This window comes from Tursiops truncatus, chromosome 8, assembly GCF_011762595.2.
Source record: "Tursiops truncatus isolate mTurTru1 chromosome 8, mTurTru1.mat.Y, whole genome shotgun sequence".
Taxonomy (NCBI): domain Eukaryota; kingdom Metazoa; phylum Chordata; class Mammalia; order Artiodactyla; family Delphinidae; genus Tursiops; species Tursiops truncatus.
The window spans coordinates 102,459,497-102,473,469 of NC_047041.1; the positions used below are offsets into that span (position 1 = coordinate 102,459,497).

The 13,973-nt window shown below is 45.0% G+C and overlaps 1 protein-coding gene across 10 annotated transcripts in view; it reads left to right on the forward strand.

The window, feature by feature from the left end:
• Nucleotides 1-8,502: 8,502 nt before the first annotated feature.
• The window catches only part of TOP6BL (TOP6B like initiator of meiotic double strand breaks), a 92,538-nt gene continuing 87,067 nt past the window's right edge, over nt 8,503-13,973 (forward strand). The window contains exons 1-3 of one of the 10 annotated variants that reach the window (XM_073809214.1): nt 9,360-9,504; nt 11,493-11,634; nt 12,379-12,399. In XM_073809214.1, the coding sequence (XP_073665315.1) occupies nt 9,475-9,504; nt 11,493-11,634; nt 12,379-12,399 (193 nt within the window). In that variant the 5' untranslated portion in view covers nt 9,360-9,474. Of the gene's footprint in view, nt 8,647-9,359; nt 10,485-11,492; nt 11,635-12,378; nt 12,400-13,973 lie in introns of those variants that run through there. The other 9 variants (XM_073809211.1, XM_073809212.1, XM_073809220.1 and 6 more) reach the window with 9 other exon arrangements.

The following is a 13,973-nucleotide window of genomic DNA, read 5'->3' on the forward strand; positions in this document are numbered from 1 at the left end:
GGAAGGGGTAGAACTAGGATTTTACCTCAGACAGTCTGACATTTGAACCATGTTCTTGGCTACAGGGACACAGAGTGTGTGATACTGCAGGAGGCATGGTGTGAGAAACAGAGAGAGGGACAGTGAGAGGGAAGACAGAGGAATTGTGTGGTGAATGCTGGCTAGGAAGATAGGCAAGGGCTAGGTCATGCAGGGCTTACTAGGCCATTTAAAGAATTTAGGTTTTTACCTTTAGAGTCCTGGCAACTATTGAATGATTTGAAACAAGGAAGCGAAGTGATCAACTTTGTAGTTTTAAAAGATTACTCCAGCTGCTGTGTGGGGAACAGGTTAGAGGGGTATGTAATTTGATGTGAGAAACCAGTTAGAAGGCTACCACCGTGGTTCAGGTGAGAGAGAAGATGGTAGCTTGAACTTGGATGCTGGCAGTGGAGATGGAGAAACACATAGGTAGAAAGGATTGACAAGCTGTGGTGATGGGTTAGATATAGGGGTGGTCGTGAGGAAAAAGGGTTTTTCATGGATGGACTGTGCCACTGGAGGAAGGGAGGTACCATTTGCCGAGATGAGGTTTGGGTGGAGAGAGTGTTGGTCTTGGAGACATTGAGTCATCCATTATATCTGGGTGTGGAGCTCAAAGAGGAGGTCTAGGGAATTCCCTCGCGGTCCAGTGGTTAAGGCTCTGAGCTTCCACTGCAGCAGGCACGGGTTTGATCCCTGGTTGGGGAACTAAGATCCCGCATGTTGCTGGCGTGGCCAAAAAAAAAAAAAAAAAAGAGGAGGTCTGGACTAAGATATGCATTTGGAAGATATCAGTGTAGAGACAGACGGCAAGCGAAGGGGATAGATAGGCTTTGATGCAATTGATTTAATCCAATGCAATATAGCTTCTAGTCCTCTAAAGTTGCTTTCAACCAGGTCGTCAATAATCCTATTGCTAAATACCAGTGTCAACTTCCAATTACTATCTTACCATTTCTCTCGGCAGCAATGGACTCTAATTGTGCCTGCTTCTTGGAATGTTCTTCCTTTGGTTTAGGGTTGCCACACTCTCCTGGTTTTCCTTCAGCCCCTGTGGTCCCTCCTTTGTTTCTTTTGTGAATTCCTTTTCTGCTTGTCAAGTAATTTTGTTGTTATTGTTGGTGATGGTGTTTTGTTCTAGGCCCTTTTCTCCTTCTATGCATTGTTCCTGGGTCATTTTATCTACCACTCTGCAGCTTGAGTGCTCTTTTTAACACAACAATCTGACAGATCACTTCTTTGCTGAAAACCCTTCAGTAGCTCCCCAACACCTTTGGGATAAAGTCTAAAGTTCTCGCTGTTGCTTCTTTCACACAAAGCCTTCCCTGGGCTCCAAGTCTGGGGCAGGGGCCTTCTGGTATCACTCCGTACTGCACCGTTACTGCCCACTGGTCGTGTTTCCTCTTAGAGGATGAGCTCCATGAGGGAAGAGAGAATATCCCTATCACAGCTGTATCCTCTGCAGAGCAGACATGTAGATACCTGTGCAACAAATCAGTGAAAAACGGAAAAGACCTTGGGGGAGAAGGTGATTCCTTGTTGTAAACAGAAGCAACTGGATGTTTTCATACCAAACAATGTGTTTTCCATTTCTTTTACCCCTAATCTATCCCCCATCACTTAAGCAGCGGCAAGCGCTTTCTAGATGTACTGCCCTCCGCATAGAAATGATACAGAAGATCAAAGTCTTGGTTTTGAACTCTTAACTAGACCTTTTAAAATCTATTGCAGAGAACATGTTCTTGAAAGCTTCAGTCTTTTTAATTGTAAGAGCCAGGTTCTTGAGAGGGATTTTTTTTTTTAATCCAAGAGACATCTCAAGAGCCAGAACCTGATGAACCTAAAGTTCAGTTTATGCCATCAACTGTCGAATTGGAAAGAACATGTGAGTTTCCCCTTCACAGAGAAAATATAATCCTTTTTGAGCTTGGAGCAAAACTGAAAAAGATTGGGAAAGGAGAACAAGAGAGTTGTTCTTGTTGTACAAGAACAACTAGGTGCAACAGTGGGGTTTTGTTTTCTGTTCCCCCCCACCAAACAATAGTAGACAGAGGGGGTTCATGCTCCACTTCATTCCTGGAACTCTGAGGAGACACAGCCTTTCAAAGTACCCTGTGTCCACAAGGGCAACTGCCACAGAATAGAAGTAGCGTCGTCACCTGTGTAGGCAAAGTAGGTCTGAGATGTATTCCATCTCCTCACCACTCCCAGGCTTCTCACCCCCTAAGCCCAAGTCTCCTTGGCTTGTCGACCTTTGGAGGAAATCGGAAAAATTCCTTGGTGCCCCTGAGAGGAGAGTGAGAGTGAGCTGAGAACTGGGTGCCTGCAGGGACTGCTGCAGGGTAGGGGGTGAGCACCCCACAGTAGAGGCTGAGGGGGTATGTGGCCCAAGCCAGGGACCCGATAGAGGCTCAGATATACCAGGAAGAGCTGAAGTGGGAGCCACCACTGAGCTCCCCACGAAGCAATCACTGCTCTTTGTCTATACCAAGACCACAGCTTCCACTCACCAGAGAACATCATCTCTGCAGCAGGTGCAGTGCCCAATGGCCAAGACCAAGTGAAGGCTAGAGTTTATCAGTTAGGCAAGAAAGCACTTGACCGTAAAGCCTGTTCCCTGGCATCAGAATAATACCTAAACCACAAAGTAGAACATTGTGAGAAGGGGATTGGGAGGAGAATCCTAAGAGACTGACTTTAAAACTTGAGATGATTGAATTGTCTGGAATCAGCGTGGTTTACTATTTTTCTGCCATTAGTAGAAATGGGGGCTGAAGAGCTAGGTCGAGAAAGAAAGAAAATTACATATTTCCTCCCCTAAGTCTATGACCTGAGGTTGTAAACAAGCGTGCTGTACAAGTAAAGGTCAGAAAGGTGGGCTTGCGATGGGAGCTCCAGGGCTTACAAGGACTGACCTGATTTCCCAAGATGACTGTGGACCAGGAGGCCTGTGTAACACCAATTCAGACATGATTTGCAAAGAATGATCATGTATTTGAAAGCAAAAGTCTGAGGATGAGCCAAGATAAAGTCTCAAGTCAAATGGGGAGTTCTGACGGTGGTCTGCGGAGGAGGGGTGTGGAGGACGGAAGAGCCCTACCTGGAGCTCCCTTCTATAGTGTGGAAAAGCCTGGGGTTCTAGGAGCCTCACGGGATGTGTTCTGAGCTGAGCAATGTTGTGAGTGCATGCTGTTGTTGACTAAATTGGAGAAACTGGAACTGATTTGAGAACATAGAAGTATTACAACCATTTATCTTTGTCCAGTGTGGATTTAAAACAGTACTTATTGACGGACCATCCCTCCCAAACTATTTTTAACTTGCAAACCTAAGCACCATTAAAAACTGGACCTAAAAACACATTTGAGGTATTCCCTGGTGGTGCAGTGGTTTAGAGTCCCCCTGCCGATGCAGGGGACACGGGTTCGTGCCCCGGTCTGGGAGGATCCCACATGCCGCGGAGTGGCTGGACCTGTGAGCCATGGCCGCTGAGCCTGCACGTCTGGAGCCTGTGCTCCACAACGGGAGAGGCCACAACAGTGAGAGGCCCGCGTACCACAAAAAAACCCAACAAAAAACAAAAAAAAACCCCACACATTTGAATGATTCCAACTCACCTAGGAACAGGCTGGGCTCAACCATTATTCTCAATACTTTTGCTTTTACCTGGCAGTAATGAACTACTTTTTTCTTCTAAGAAGCTTATGCCACAAAGCCCTGGGAGTACACAAACTCCCATGAAAAAGTGTCTGATGATACCCATATATCTGAAATAAAATTTGGCAGTATCTGCTTAGTGCTAATAACTGAAGGGATGTCTTTGGGGTTCCTCGATCAAATTGCACTGGAAAATGTGAGTTGTGCTGGGAAACTTACAGTGCCAGAACCCAAAAAGAGTAGATTCTGTGTCCATCTTTGAAGCTATAGAAATCTCAGGTCAGTTTTCTGTATCGTAGCCTGATTTACTTGTGCTGTGGCACATAGCTAGGAGTTAGCCATTTCAACTATTATTGGCATTTGAAACTTCCCGGTGGTAAAGACACAAGGTTCTAGAGTCTTGTGACCTTGTTGAAATTCTGGGCCATCACTTTCTTTTTTTTTGTTTTCTTTTTGGCGGTACGTGGGCCTCTCACTGTTGTGGCCTCTCCACAACAGTGGAAATAGAGGATCATTCTAAGGGAAGTTGTGGTGAGAAATTAAATAATGCATGTCAGGTGCGTGACACCTGGTGCCAGATAAGGGCTCAAATGTTAGCTATTGCTATTATCATTATTTTACTTGTTTTGTATGTAGGCAAATCTCCCCTCAAGTAAAACATCAAGTATGAAGATCTAGACTTGCAAAAAAGGTTAAATGCGGGGATGGGGTGGTTATTTGCATTACAAAAGCAATTTTTAGTTAATGAAAGAACTGATAACAGCGTTCCTTTCAGACAGTCTCCCAGTATGTTTAAAATGATTTGATTCACACAAAACTGGGTTTACACGTTTCAGGAACATAGCTAGTGTATAAAGCAAAGGACATCTGTAATACAATCATTCAGGCCAGTTCTGAACCACTGTGACAAGTTAACAATAAGAATTCTGGGTATTCCCCTCTACCCTTTGTAAAAGGATTAGATGAATTCTCTGTGGTTTCAAAGGGCAGAGCTGGGACCAATGGGTGGAAGATACAGCAGGGGAGATTTCAGTTCAATATGATGGAAAACTCTACCAAACCACTGCTGTCCAAAACTGGAATGGATTGCCTCTGAGGTGGCATCTTTCCCAACAATTCAAGTAAATTCATCAATTCAAGTAAATTCAACAATTCAAGTAAAAGCTAGGTATCAACTTGTCAGGACAGTTGGAATGACTCTTGCATGAAATCAGGGAGGTATTTCCCAATCCTAAATACACAAAATATGCAAACTAGATCAATTCTCTGCCTTGGTTACCAGCAATAGGTTGAAGAAGGAGGTAGAGAGAGGCTATTCAGGAGGAAGGGTGGAGATAAAGGAAATGAATTGGAAAAAATATTGCTCCTCTGGTTGGGAAGTACTAGATTAAATGAATTCTAAGATTTCTTCTAATTTAAAGATTCTAAAACTCTCCAATTGTTTCACAGATGTTATTTTAACCATATTCCTGGGAGAATTTTCCTATTTTAGTTGTGGAAAACTAGAACATAACACCTAAAGTGACTAGTAAAATGGGAAAAGAATGAAGACATCCTGACCCTTTTAGACTTTTGATCCCACAGCCTTTTCTCAGCTGGTGAGAATGAAAGTTGGGGAAACAGAAGATAGAAGCGGCCTTAAAGCTAGAATGGGTGAAAATCAAGTCAACTTTGGAGACCAGTGAAAGATAAGCTCAACCAAGTTTCCATACTACTAGCTTTAAAGACTTCGTACACCAGCATTCTTGGAAAAATACTGCAGAGTACTGTAATCATACAACAAGTGAACCAAGACTGAACATGTGGATCCAGTGTCCTCTTTAATGGAGCACCTAGAAGAAGATTCTTTGTCCCAGTTAGCCTACTTGTCTTTCAAGTAAAGTTGATCATCTGGCCTTTGAATCAATTGGTTTACTTGGCCATATGTGACCAGATCACACTGCTGTTTCCATTCCTGAGTCTTCTATGCTACAAAGAATACTTCCCTTCCGGTGGACACCAGCTGGCAGGACAAAGCCAGCTCTGCCTAGAGAGAAAGTAAAAAGCCAATTACGGAGAGCAGAACCACTTTGTGATATACATTTTATGGGTTATCTAGAAAGAGGAGAAACCAGACACTAACAGGAAAGGAATGCTATCCTGGGCTGGCCCCAGAACCTGCTACTAGTAGATGAGAAATCAGAGATTCTGTGCAAAGGCTGATTATCAGCCAGGAAAAACAGGAAGCTACCCAGTATCATAGTCAGTCATTCTAAGAAGGAGAGGAAGAAAACATAGGGAACGGGGGTGAAGAAGAAATACTCTAGTTATATAAACAGTGATATCGTCTTGGGGGGAGAATCTTTCCTTTGCTGTAGTGCAAGAATTGGTACAAAAGTCAGCACCACTATAGCCTCTAGTGCCCCCCATAATCTAATATTCTTCTGCGAGAATATCCCTTTCTGACCCCTGATAGGGAAGCAGAGGGAGGTGAGTCATGAAGCTGCCCCAGATTCTGTGCTCCAGGTGGAGAAGGCCTCAAGAAGGTGAAGGGATGAGCTAATCTGAGCTTCCTGGCCCCATTTCCAGGGATGTGATTAGTGGAGAGGCACCTGGGACCTGCTCCATTTCAGGAAACCCGGTTATGGGAACTGGTGGGGCACAGCCTTGGCTCAGGACCCGAGAGAGGCAGTTAACCCTTTCCTATTGCCTATATGAGAAGCAGGCTCTCAACAGATTCCCAGGGGGAAAGAAACTACTCAAGTGGACTTAATTTTGCAACAGCCTGATAAGGGGGACCTCAGGGATATTTTCCACTAAGTGCCTAGGGTCATCTCTTCGGGGACTTTGAATGCTGTAGGGGAGCCTGAGAACAAGGTAGCTCCTAAGCAGTATCCAGGAATGATATACACAGAGAGGGCACATTCAAAAGGGAAAGACAGCGCAACAGTTCCTAAAATGTCACTGTTCACCTGGTAGCATTCCCTAGGATGTTCTGGCTCCGCTCAAACCCTTGGGTTTGGGTCAGAATCAATCCGGGGCTCTTTTGCCCAGACAGGGCATTTCTTCTCAGAATAAACAGCATGTCCCGAAGTGGACATGCAACAGTAATCCAAATCCCGAGGTAGGTGGAGGAATGCAGAGTCAATATGCCACTAGGTCTAAGGACAGGGGAGAACTGGCCCTCTGAAGACACTGGTAATATGACCCTGAACTCCAGGGCTGAAGATGTCCAAAGCAGCATCCAAAGGCTCCTCGGTTGACCTGGTTGACTAAGGTGACCTTAACCTCACACAGGTCATTTCGTTTCTTTGGGCCTCAAATTTTTTCATCTATTGGGGATCCCTGATAACCTCTACTACAATCCCTTCTGGCTCTAACACTCCACTGCTCTGAGGATGGGGTCTAAGTAAAAACAGTTTTAATAATGTGGAGTCAGTCCAATAGTATGTTAATTACTAGACCTCAAACAGGATGGGGGCACACACCAATGGGCGAAAGAAGGGTGGGAACTGTGGCTCATTCAAGCGTTAGTTTGTAGGGAGATGAGGGTACCTGAGTTCACTGTCTTAGCTTTTGCACGGAGGGGTTGGCTTCTCATGGTAATGTTAATGTCCCTGTACTACAGAACTCTGAGACAAGCAGTTAGGCAGTCATATCCATGTGGGAGAAGGAATGAGTGGTTAAGAGATTTTTATTTGAGATTCTGGCTCTGCCATTTACAAACTCAGTGTCATACAACCTCTTCTTGGAAGCTCATTCTGATCATTAATAAAACAATGATAATAACACTTCCCTTAACAAGATTGGGAGGATTACTTAAGATAAAGGAAAGGTGAAGACCATTTAGCACAGAGTAAGTGCCCACCACATGGCAAGCCTGCATCAAACTTTGCTGACTACAATGGCTTATGTGGTGGCAATCCCGATGGCAGGCCCTCAGATCACAGGCTCCCTTCCTCACTTCTGCCTACATCTGGCTGTGTCCCTGGCCACCTCTGTTAGGCCTCCCCTGCATCTAGGATGGTATTGGGTATTCCATTGCATGTTCATCCCTGATGCTCACTCCAAGGCCAAGAGCTGGAAGCAGGACGACCAACTCACTTGAAGTACTTCTACATTGGCAGCTATTCCTCCACCCTTCCTTCCCAGTGTCATTCTCAAGGTGGGGCATTTTCTGCTGAGCCAACACTCTCCATGGGAAATATTTTAAAGAGCCATCTTCAGCATCTTGGTTTCTCACCCATCAGATAGTGAAGATAACAATTATCTCACAAGATACTTGTGAGGGTAAAAAAAATTGATGTAAAGAGCCAGTGGTATCCTACAACAGGTAGTCATTCAATCTTAGCTCCCTTCCCCTTGGCAACTCCCCTTCCTAAAGGGGACACCCGAGAGAGAAGAGAGTGAAAGGGAGAGGAAGGCTCCAACGATTCCCCAAAAGTCAGTTCTCATATCAAGTCCGAGATGGTTTTATGATGAATTTTCCATAAATAAAAGCCACCTTTCTGCAATAGATCTACCTATTGAGCAACAGAGATGGGAAGGGTGGTCAAGAGTGCTGAGCAAAGATGGACAAGGCTCTGTGATTCAGGTCTCAATAGTCATGTCCTCTGGAGTAGCACCAAGGTTATGTACTGGACAGGCACTCTGCCAGCTCCCCTGCCTGTTCTGCCCAGTCCTGGCTTTCTGGAGCTGGGGTGGAAGAATTTTCCTTGAAGGAAAGCAGCCAAAACCCTGCACCACCCTTCTCCTTGGGCAACGCTCTGCCAGGCAGGCCAGGCAGGACTCTCTCTCACCAGTTTTCTTTTGGATGCCTGAGGAACCAACTGCCAAATCATCAGTTTGGGCTCAAGCCCCTCTTACCATGCTCGTCCATGAAAAGCCCTGAGTTCAGCAGCTGCATTCTGGAGGACTACCTTCCCGATCAGTTGGGAATGCTCTTGGAAATCCCCGGAGCTTCTGTCAGCTGGAGCCTAAGAAATCCAGGTCCTGTCGTTGGCATATTTAGTGCACAACCTTGGGGGGCTTGTGCCCTTCCAGATCCTGCCTAGGGGCTGGCTGGGCACCCTGGGATTAAGCTGGGGATCTGCTTGGGACAGGTTGCCAGATAAAATGCAAGACGCCCAGTCTTGAATTTCAGAAGAACGAATTTGTTTTTAGTATACATATGTCCCAAATATTGCATGTGATACACATATAACTAAAAAACTGTTTTCTTTTAATTATTATTTTTTAAAATCTGAAATTCAAATTTAACTCTTTTTTAACTTGCCAAGGGTGGGAAACCAGAGGTTGGCCTGGGGCACTTGGGGCAGTCCCCCCTGGAGGTGAGACTGTTTGGAGGTCAAGCACCGGTTTGGGGATCTCGCTTCCGGCACCGGCAGCCCTTCTCCCGGCGGAGGCAAAGAGCTGAGGGCTGCACCTCGCGCTGGGACCGTGGAAAAGTTCTTTCGGGAGGAAGGGAGGAGTGGTGGCCTGTCCTCATTCTTGCTCGCCTGCAGCCTCGGTTGCCACCCGCGGGCTCTCCCCAACCCCGCAGCCTGCCCAGCGGCCGGCCCACGGACCTCCGCTACCGCGGGAACCCTCCGCACCACTCCTAGCAGGTCCTCGCTGCTCGCCGCAGGGGAGAAGGGCGGGGCGGAGCGGCGCTGAGTGCGCAGGCGCGGCGAACCGGTGGGCGGGGCTCGCTCGCGCGCGCGGGCGGGAAGGGACGGCGTCGCGCGGCCAGGCGTGGGCGTGGGCGTGGGCGCGGGCGGAGGTCGAATCCCTGGCGGGCGCCCAGCGATTGGGCGTCGCTACTGCTCGCCGCGCGGAATGGAGGGGACGGCCGTGGCTGTCTGCGAGGTGATGCCGGGAAGGGAGTGAAAGCGGAGGAGGACACTCTGAGGAGACGGGCCTTGTGAGGAGGCCGCGAAGTTTGGGCAGAGGGGTCTGGCTTTGCCTGAGGGGGAGAAGGAAGGTTCGGGAATGATAGGATTCGGTGAAAGTCAGCGTGTCCCTCGCGGGGTTGTGAGGAGCAGAGGAGAAGTGGGGCGTGGGAGCATCTGGGCAGTAAAGCCCGCGGGGTGCTCAGTGAGGAGAATTTGGTCAGTGGGTGGCATGGCCGTCCTCTGAGCGCTGGTGTCGCCCCCACCTGACAGCGGAGAAAACCGAGGCTCAGGCAGCTCAAGTGTTTGCCAAACCTCAGCGGACGCCCAGGTTCAAGCCCGGATGCCAGCCCAGGAGGACCCGCCCGTGCCGGGGAGGGCGAGCAGAAAGCAGGAGTGGGCGACCTGGGGGGAAGTCGGGGCCATCCGGTGCAAAGTGGGAGCGAGGGAAAGCCGTATCCGGCCCGCGGGTCAACCGAGGTGTGGAGGGGATTCCTGGGTCAGGTCCCAGAGCAGCTGCCTGATGAGAGGCTGAGGTTCGGAGGCCTCACTCACCCAGCTCGGACCACAGCACGCGCCAGAGATGCTCTGGGGGGTGGGACTGAACACCTGGCCCCGACTTGCCACCTTTGTTTATTCATGACAACGTTTTTACAGCCTTACATGATTGAATTCTTAACTACTGGCCTCGTATTAGACAGATTAACTACTAGTACGTAACTACTAGACAGGTGAAATAGGACCAGAGGCCACAAGGAGTTGACCTGAAGGCACCTCGAGTTCTCCCAGGCTTCCTGCCTTCTTTGTTATCAGAGAGAGTTGGAGGTTTAGATTTTACAGATGACAGAACCTAGCATAGAACCCAGAGCTTCTGACTCACAGGCTGATGTTCTTTTCCCAACTGCTCTCTCATTATGGATAAAGAAACTGCGGGAAAATCTGAACAGAGGGAGCACAGTAAGTCAGAGGATGTGTGAAGGAAAGTGTTAGACTGTAGAAATGCCTGGAAACCTTTCTTACAAACTGGTACAGATTGGGATCTTAGTTCCCAAGTTCTCGTGCTGGGATCTCCCTGCCTTTAAAAAGAAAGGGGGGGGGGGGCGTGTAATAATTTTCGCTATGGTACCTCAGTGTGGAAGTGAGAGTCTACTTTCATAAATAGTAATGGAAATTAAATACAATATATTTTATTTTAAAATGGTCTCATCAAGATTGAATGTTCTACCAAGATATCGTGGAGACCTGTTAAACTTAAAATATTGTGTGCAGATGAATTTGTTAGAAATAATAGCTAATATTTATTAAGCATTTACTATATACCAGGCACTGTGTTAAACATTTTGCACATATTGTTTTGTTTACGTTCAGCAGCTGCTGTATGTGGTAGATTTGTCCTCATTTTTATAAATGAGGAAGCTGAGGTACAGAGAAGTTAAGTAATTTGTGCAAGGTCACATGCTAGTGTTTGGCTCATCAGGGATTCAAACCCAGGCATCTGCTTCTGGAGCCAATGCTCTCAACTAGTATTCTGACCCTCAGAAGTGTTGATTTAATGAAAGGTAAAGGTGATTCACAAGCAGATGCCATTCTTATTCATAATCTTCATGTTGGCTTTTATTTAGGGAGAAGAAAAAAATAAAACAGGAAAAACAAACTCCCACTTAATTTTTTCAAATTATTATTTCCAGATGAACTTATCCTTTGAATAAAACAATTTTTTGTCTCCATTTCCTGTCTTGGCCATTGTGTTGAATTTCGCTGTCTCCTTTTTTATGTCACTCACCTAGCTGTTTCTTCTGTTTAGACACAATGCTCCGTTCTTAACAATTGTAAATCTGACATTTTGCAAGCAAGAATATTAGTTTTTGGAAATGAGAATTATTAATTTAACTGTGTCATACAAGTTTATTATTACCATGATTTTTTAAAGAAGGTTGTGTTTTCTTTGAATTGTGCCCTTTTCAGATACTGAAATATTTAATTATTCACTGGAGGTGTGAAACAGCAAGAATATCAAAGGGAGCATTGCTAGAAGGAGAGCTAGTGATTTCCATAGAAGCATTAAATTCTAAGCACCAGGCAAATACTCTTCATTGTGTAACAACTAGTAAGTGGAGGAAGAAAAAATATTGATTTCTGTCTTTGTTTTGTCATGCTTTATGTTATAGTTTATTTAAAAATTTCAATTAGTCATAATCTTTTATTATGTTATTACTCCAGAGTTGTTCCATAATTAAACTTAAGTGATTATGAAATAAGTATCTGGTGATAGATTTACAAATCTGTCATACAGGAAAGGTGAGTAGGATGACTTATCAAAGGATTATTTATTTTACTGGTTTAAGTTTAGATTGCTCAGAAACAATCTAATTCTTGCTCTTGGTTTTAACCTCCTTTTTCATAGCTAAATTATATTACATTGAATTTTGTATCCTCTTTCGTTCATGTCCAGCCTTTGGTAGTTGGAAAAGAGCCAAAAAAAAAAAATTAAATGATGAATGGTGCGTATTTTGATAATCCTAACTTGCAGTTAATTTGAAAATATATATCTCTTCCATTTGGCTCTTACTCTTTCATCATTTTTGCCTGTACTCTTGGAAAGCTGATGCATTGAGTGGCCCTGACACAATTAATTTTCTTGAACTTGTGAAGTGATAACTTTTTTGTCTGACTGTTTTTTGGCTGTGTGTGTGTGTGTGTAGGTTTATTGAAGAATACTTTGGAATGAAGTTGTCCCATCAGCCTTAGAGGAGTCACCCTGAGTCCCAGTTGAGACTGGATAGTACTTTAGGCTCTACAAGACATTTTCTCACCTGAACTGGAATGACCTGTCTTCTCTTTGTTTACCTAGCAGTGAACATCCTCAAGAGGGGTATGATAGTTTGGTTTGCTGTTACTCCACATGAACTCCACTCTGATTGGACAGAGTTCCCACCATTCGTGAGAGAGGTGGTTAGTTACCTGGCTAGGGTGATATTGGTCTGCATATGGTTCTCTTAGCTTGTGCATTGATTCTGATCCAGTAAACTGTGCTCAAGGTGGCAGGGTTGATTTCACTCAAAGAAAGGGACTTGAGCCACAATAGCTTTTGGCAAGAAACTGAATTCCATAGACATTTTGAGCCTAATGGACCTCTTCAGCCCGTCTAGTGTAAGGGACCTTTCTCTTCTGCTTATTGTCTCTTTATTATTTTTATTATTTTTTTGACAGGAGGAAAGGCGATACGTGCTTGTCATGAAACATTATAACATTACAGAAACATACATTATGGAAAATGAGACTCTTCAGTAATCTCACCCCTTGAGATAATTATTAACATTCAGTATATATTCTTCTAGATTTTTCTATGCATATGTTCAGAGTCTTTCACCAGGTAGATAAAAAGCCAGATTGCCAGCATTCTAGGATTGAGGGATTGGGGTGGGGTGAGTGGGGGGTGGTTGTATCTTAGCTTTCAATGTTTATGTTCACTCAATCCGTTTGTTTTTAGTACAACTTTAGTTCCCAGCCCAGAGACCCATGCTTCTATCTTTTCAAAGAATAACCTCTCCCCACCCCCTCACCAAGGTTAGGGAGGGCCAGTCCTTAGAAGGCTGAGTGGAGAAGGGAATCTAAAGATCTGACTACTTCTTAAATTCATTTTTTCAGCTGACTCTCCTTATTTTGGCTCCCACTACTACTTCCAGAGGTTCCTAATACTGCCATTTTTGAGTCTTTGGGGATTTTGTTGTATAATTGGTGTTGTTTCTTCACCTTTCCCTTTTTTGGCTTATAATTCAATTTTTCAGGTCTTGAGTCCGAAATCCTTTCCCACTAGTCCTTCTGCTTTTCTGTTTCTATAATTTTATTATAATCATCTTTCTCTCTTATTCTCTATCTTTGTGGGTTTATTCCTTTAAAAAATACTCCTTTTCCATTTTATTGAGATTTCAGGAGGGAGTAAAAGTAGATGTGTATGTTCAATCTGTCATCTTTACCTGAAAGTGTGGATTGGTGTCATTGGGCTAGGGCTGGGAACTAAACCTGGGGCTGCTGTAACAAAGTATCACAAACTGGGTGGCTTAAAACAAAGTAAATTTATTCTATCACAGTTATGAAGGCCAGAAACCCACAATCAAGATCTCAGCAGGGTTGGTTCCTTCTGGAGGCTCTGAGGGAGAAATCTATTCCTTATCTCTCTCCTAGCTTCTGGTAGTTGCCAGCAAGCCCTTGGTGTTTCTTGACTTGTGGATGTATTGCTCCAATCTCTGTCTCTGTCTACATGTAATGTCCTCCCTTGTGTTTGTGTCTTCACATGGCCTTCTTATAAGGGCACCAATTGGATTTAGGGCCACTCTAACCCAGTATGACTTCATCTTGATGACATTTATGAAGACCCTATTTCCACGTAAGGTCATATTCACAAGTACTGGGCCTTAGTTCTTCAAAATCTCTTTTAGAGGCACA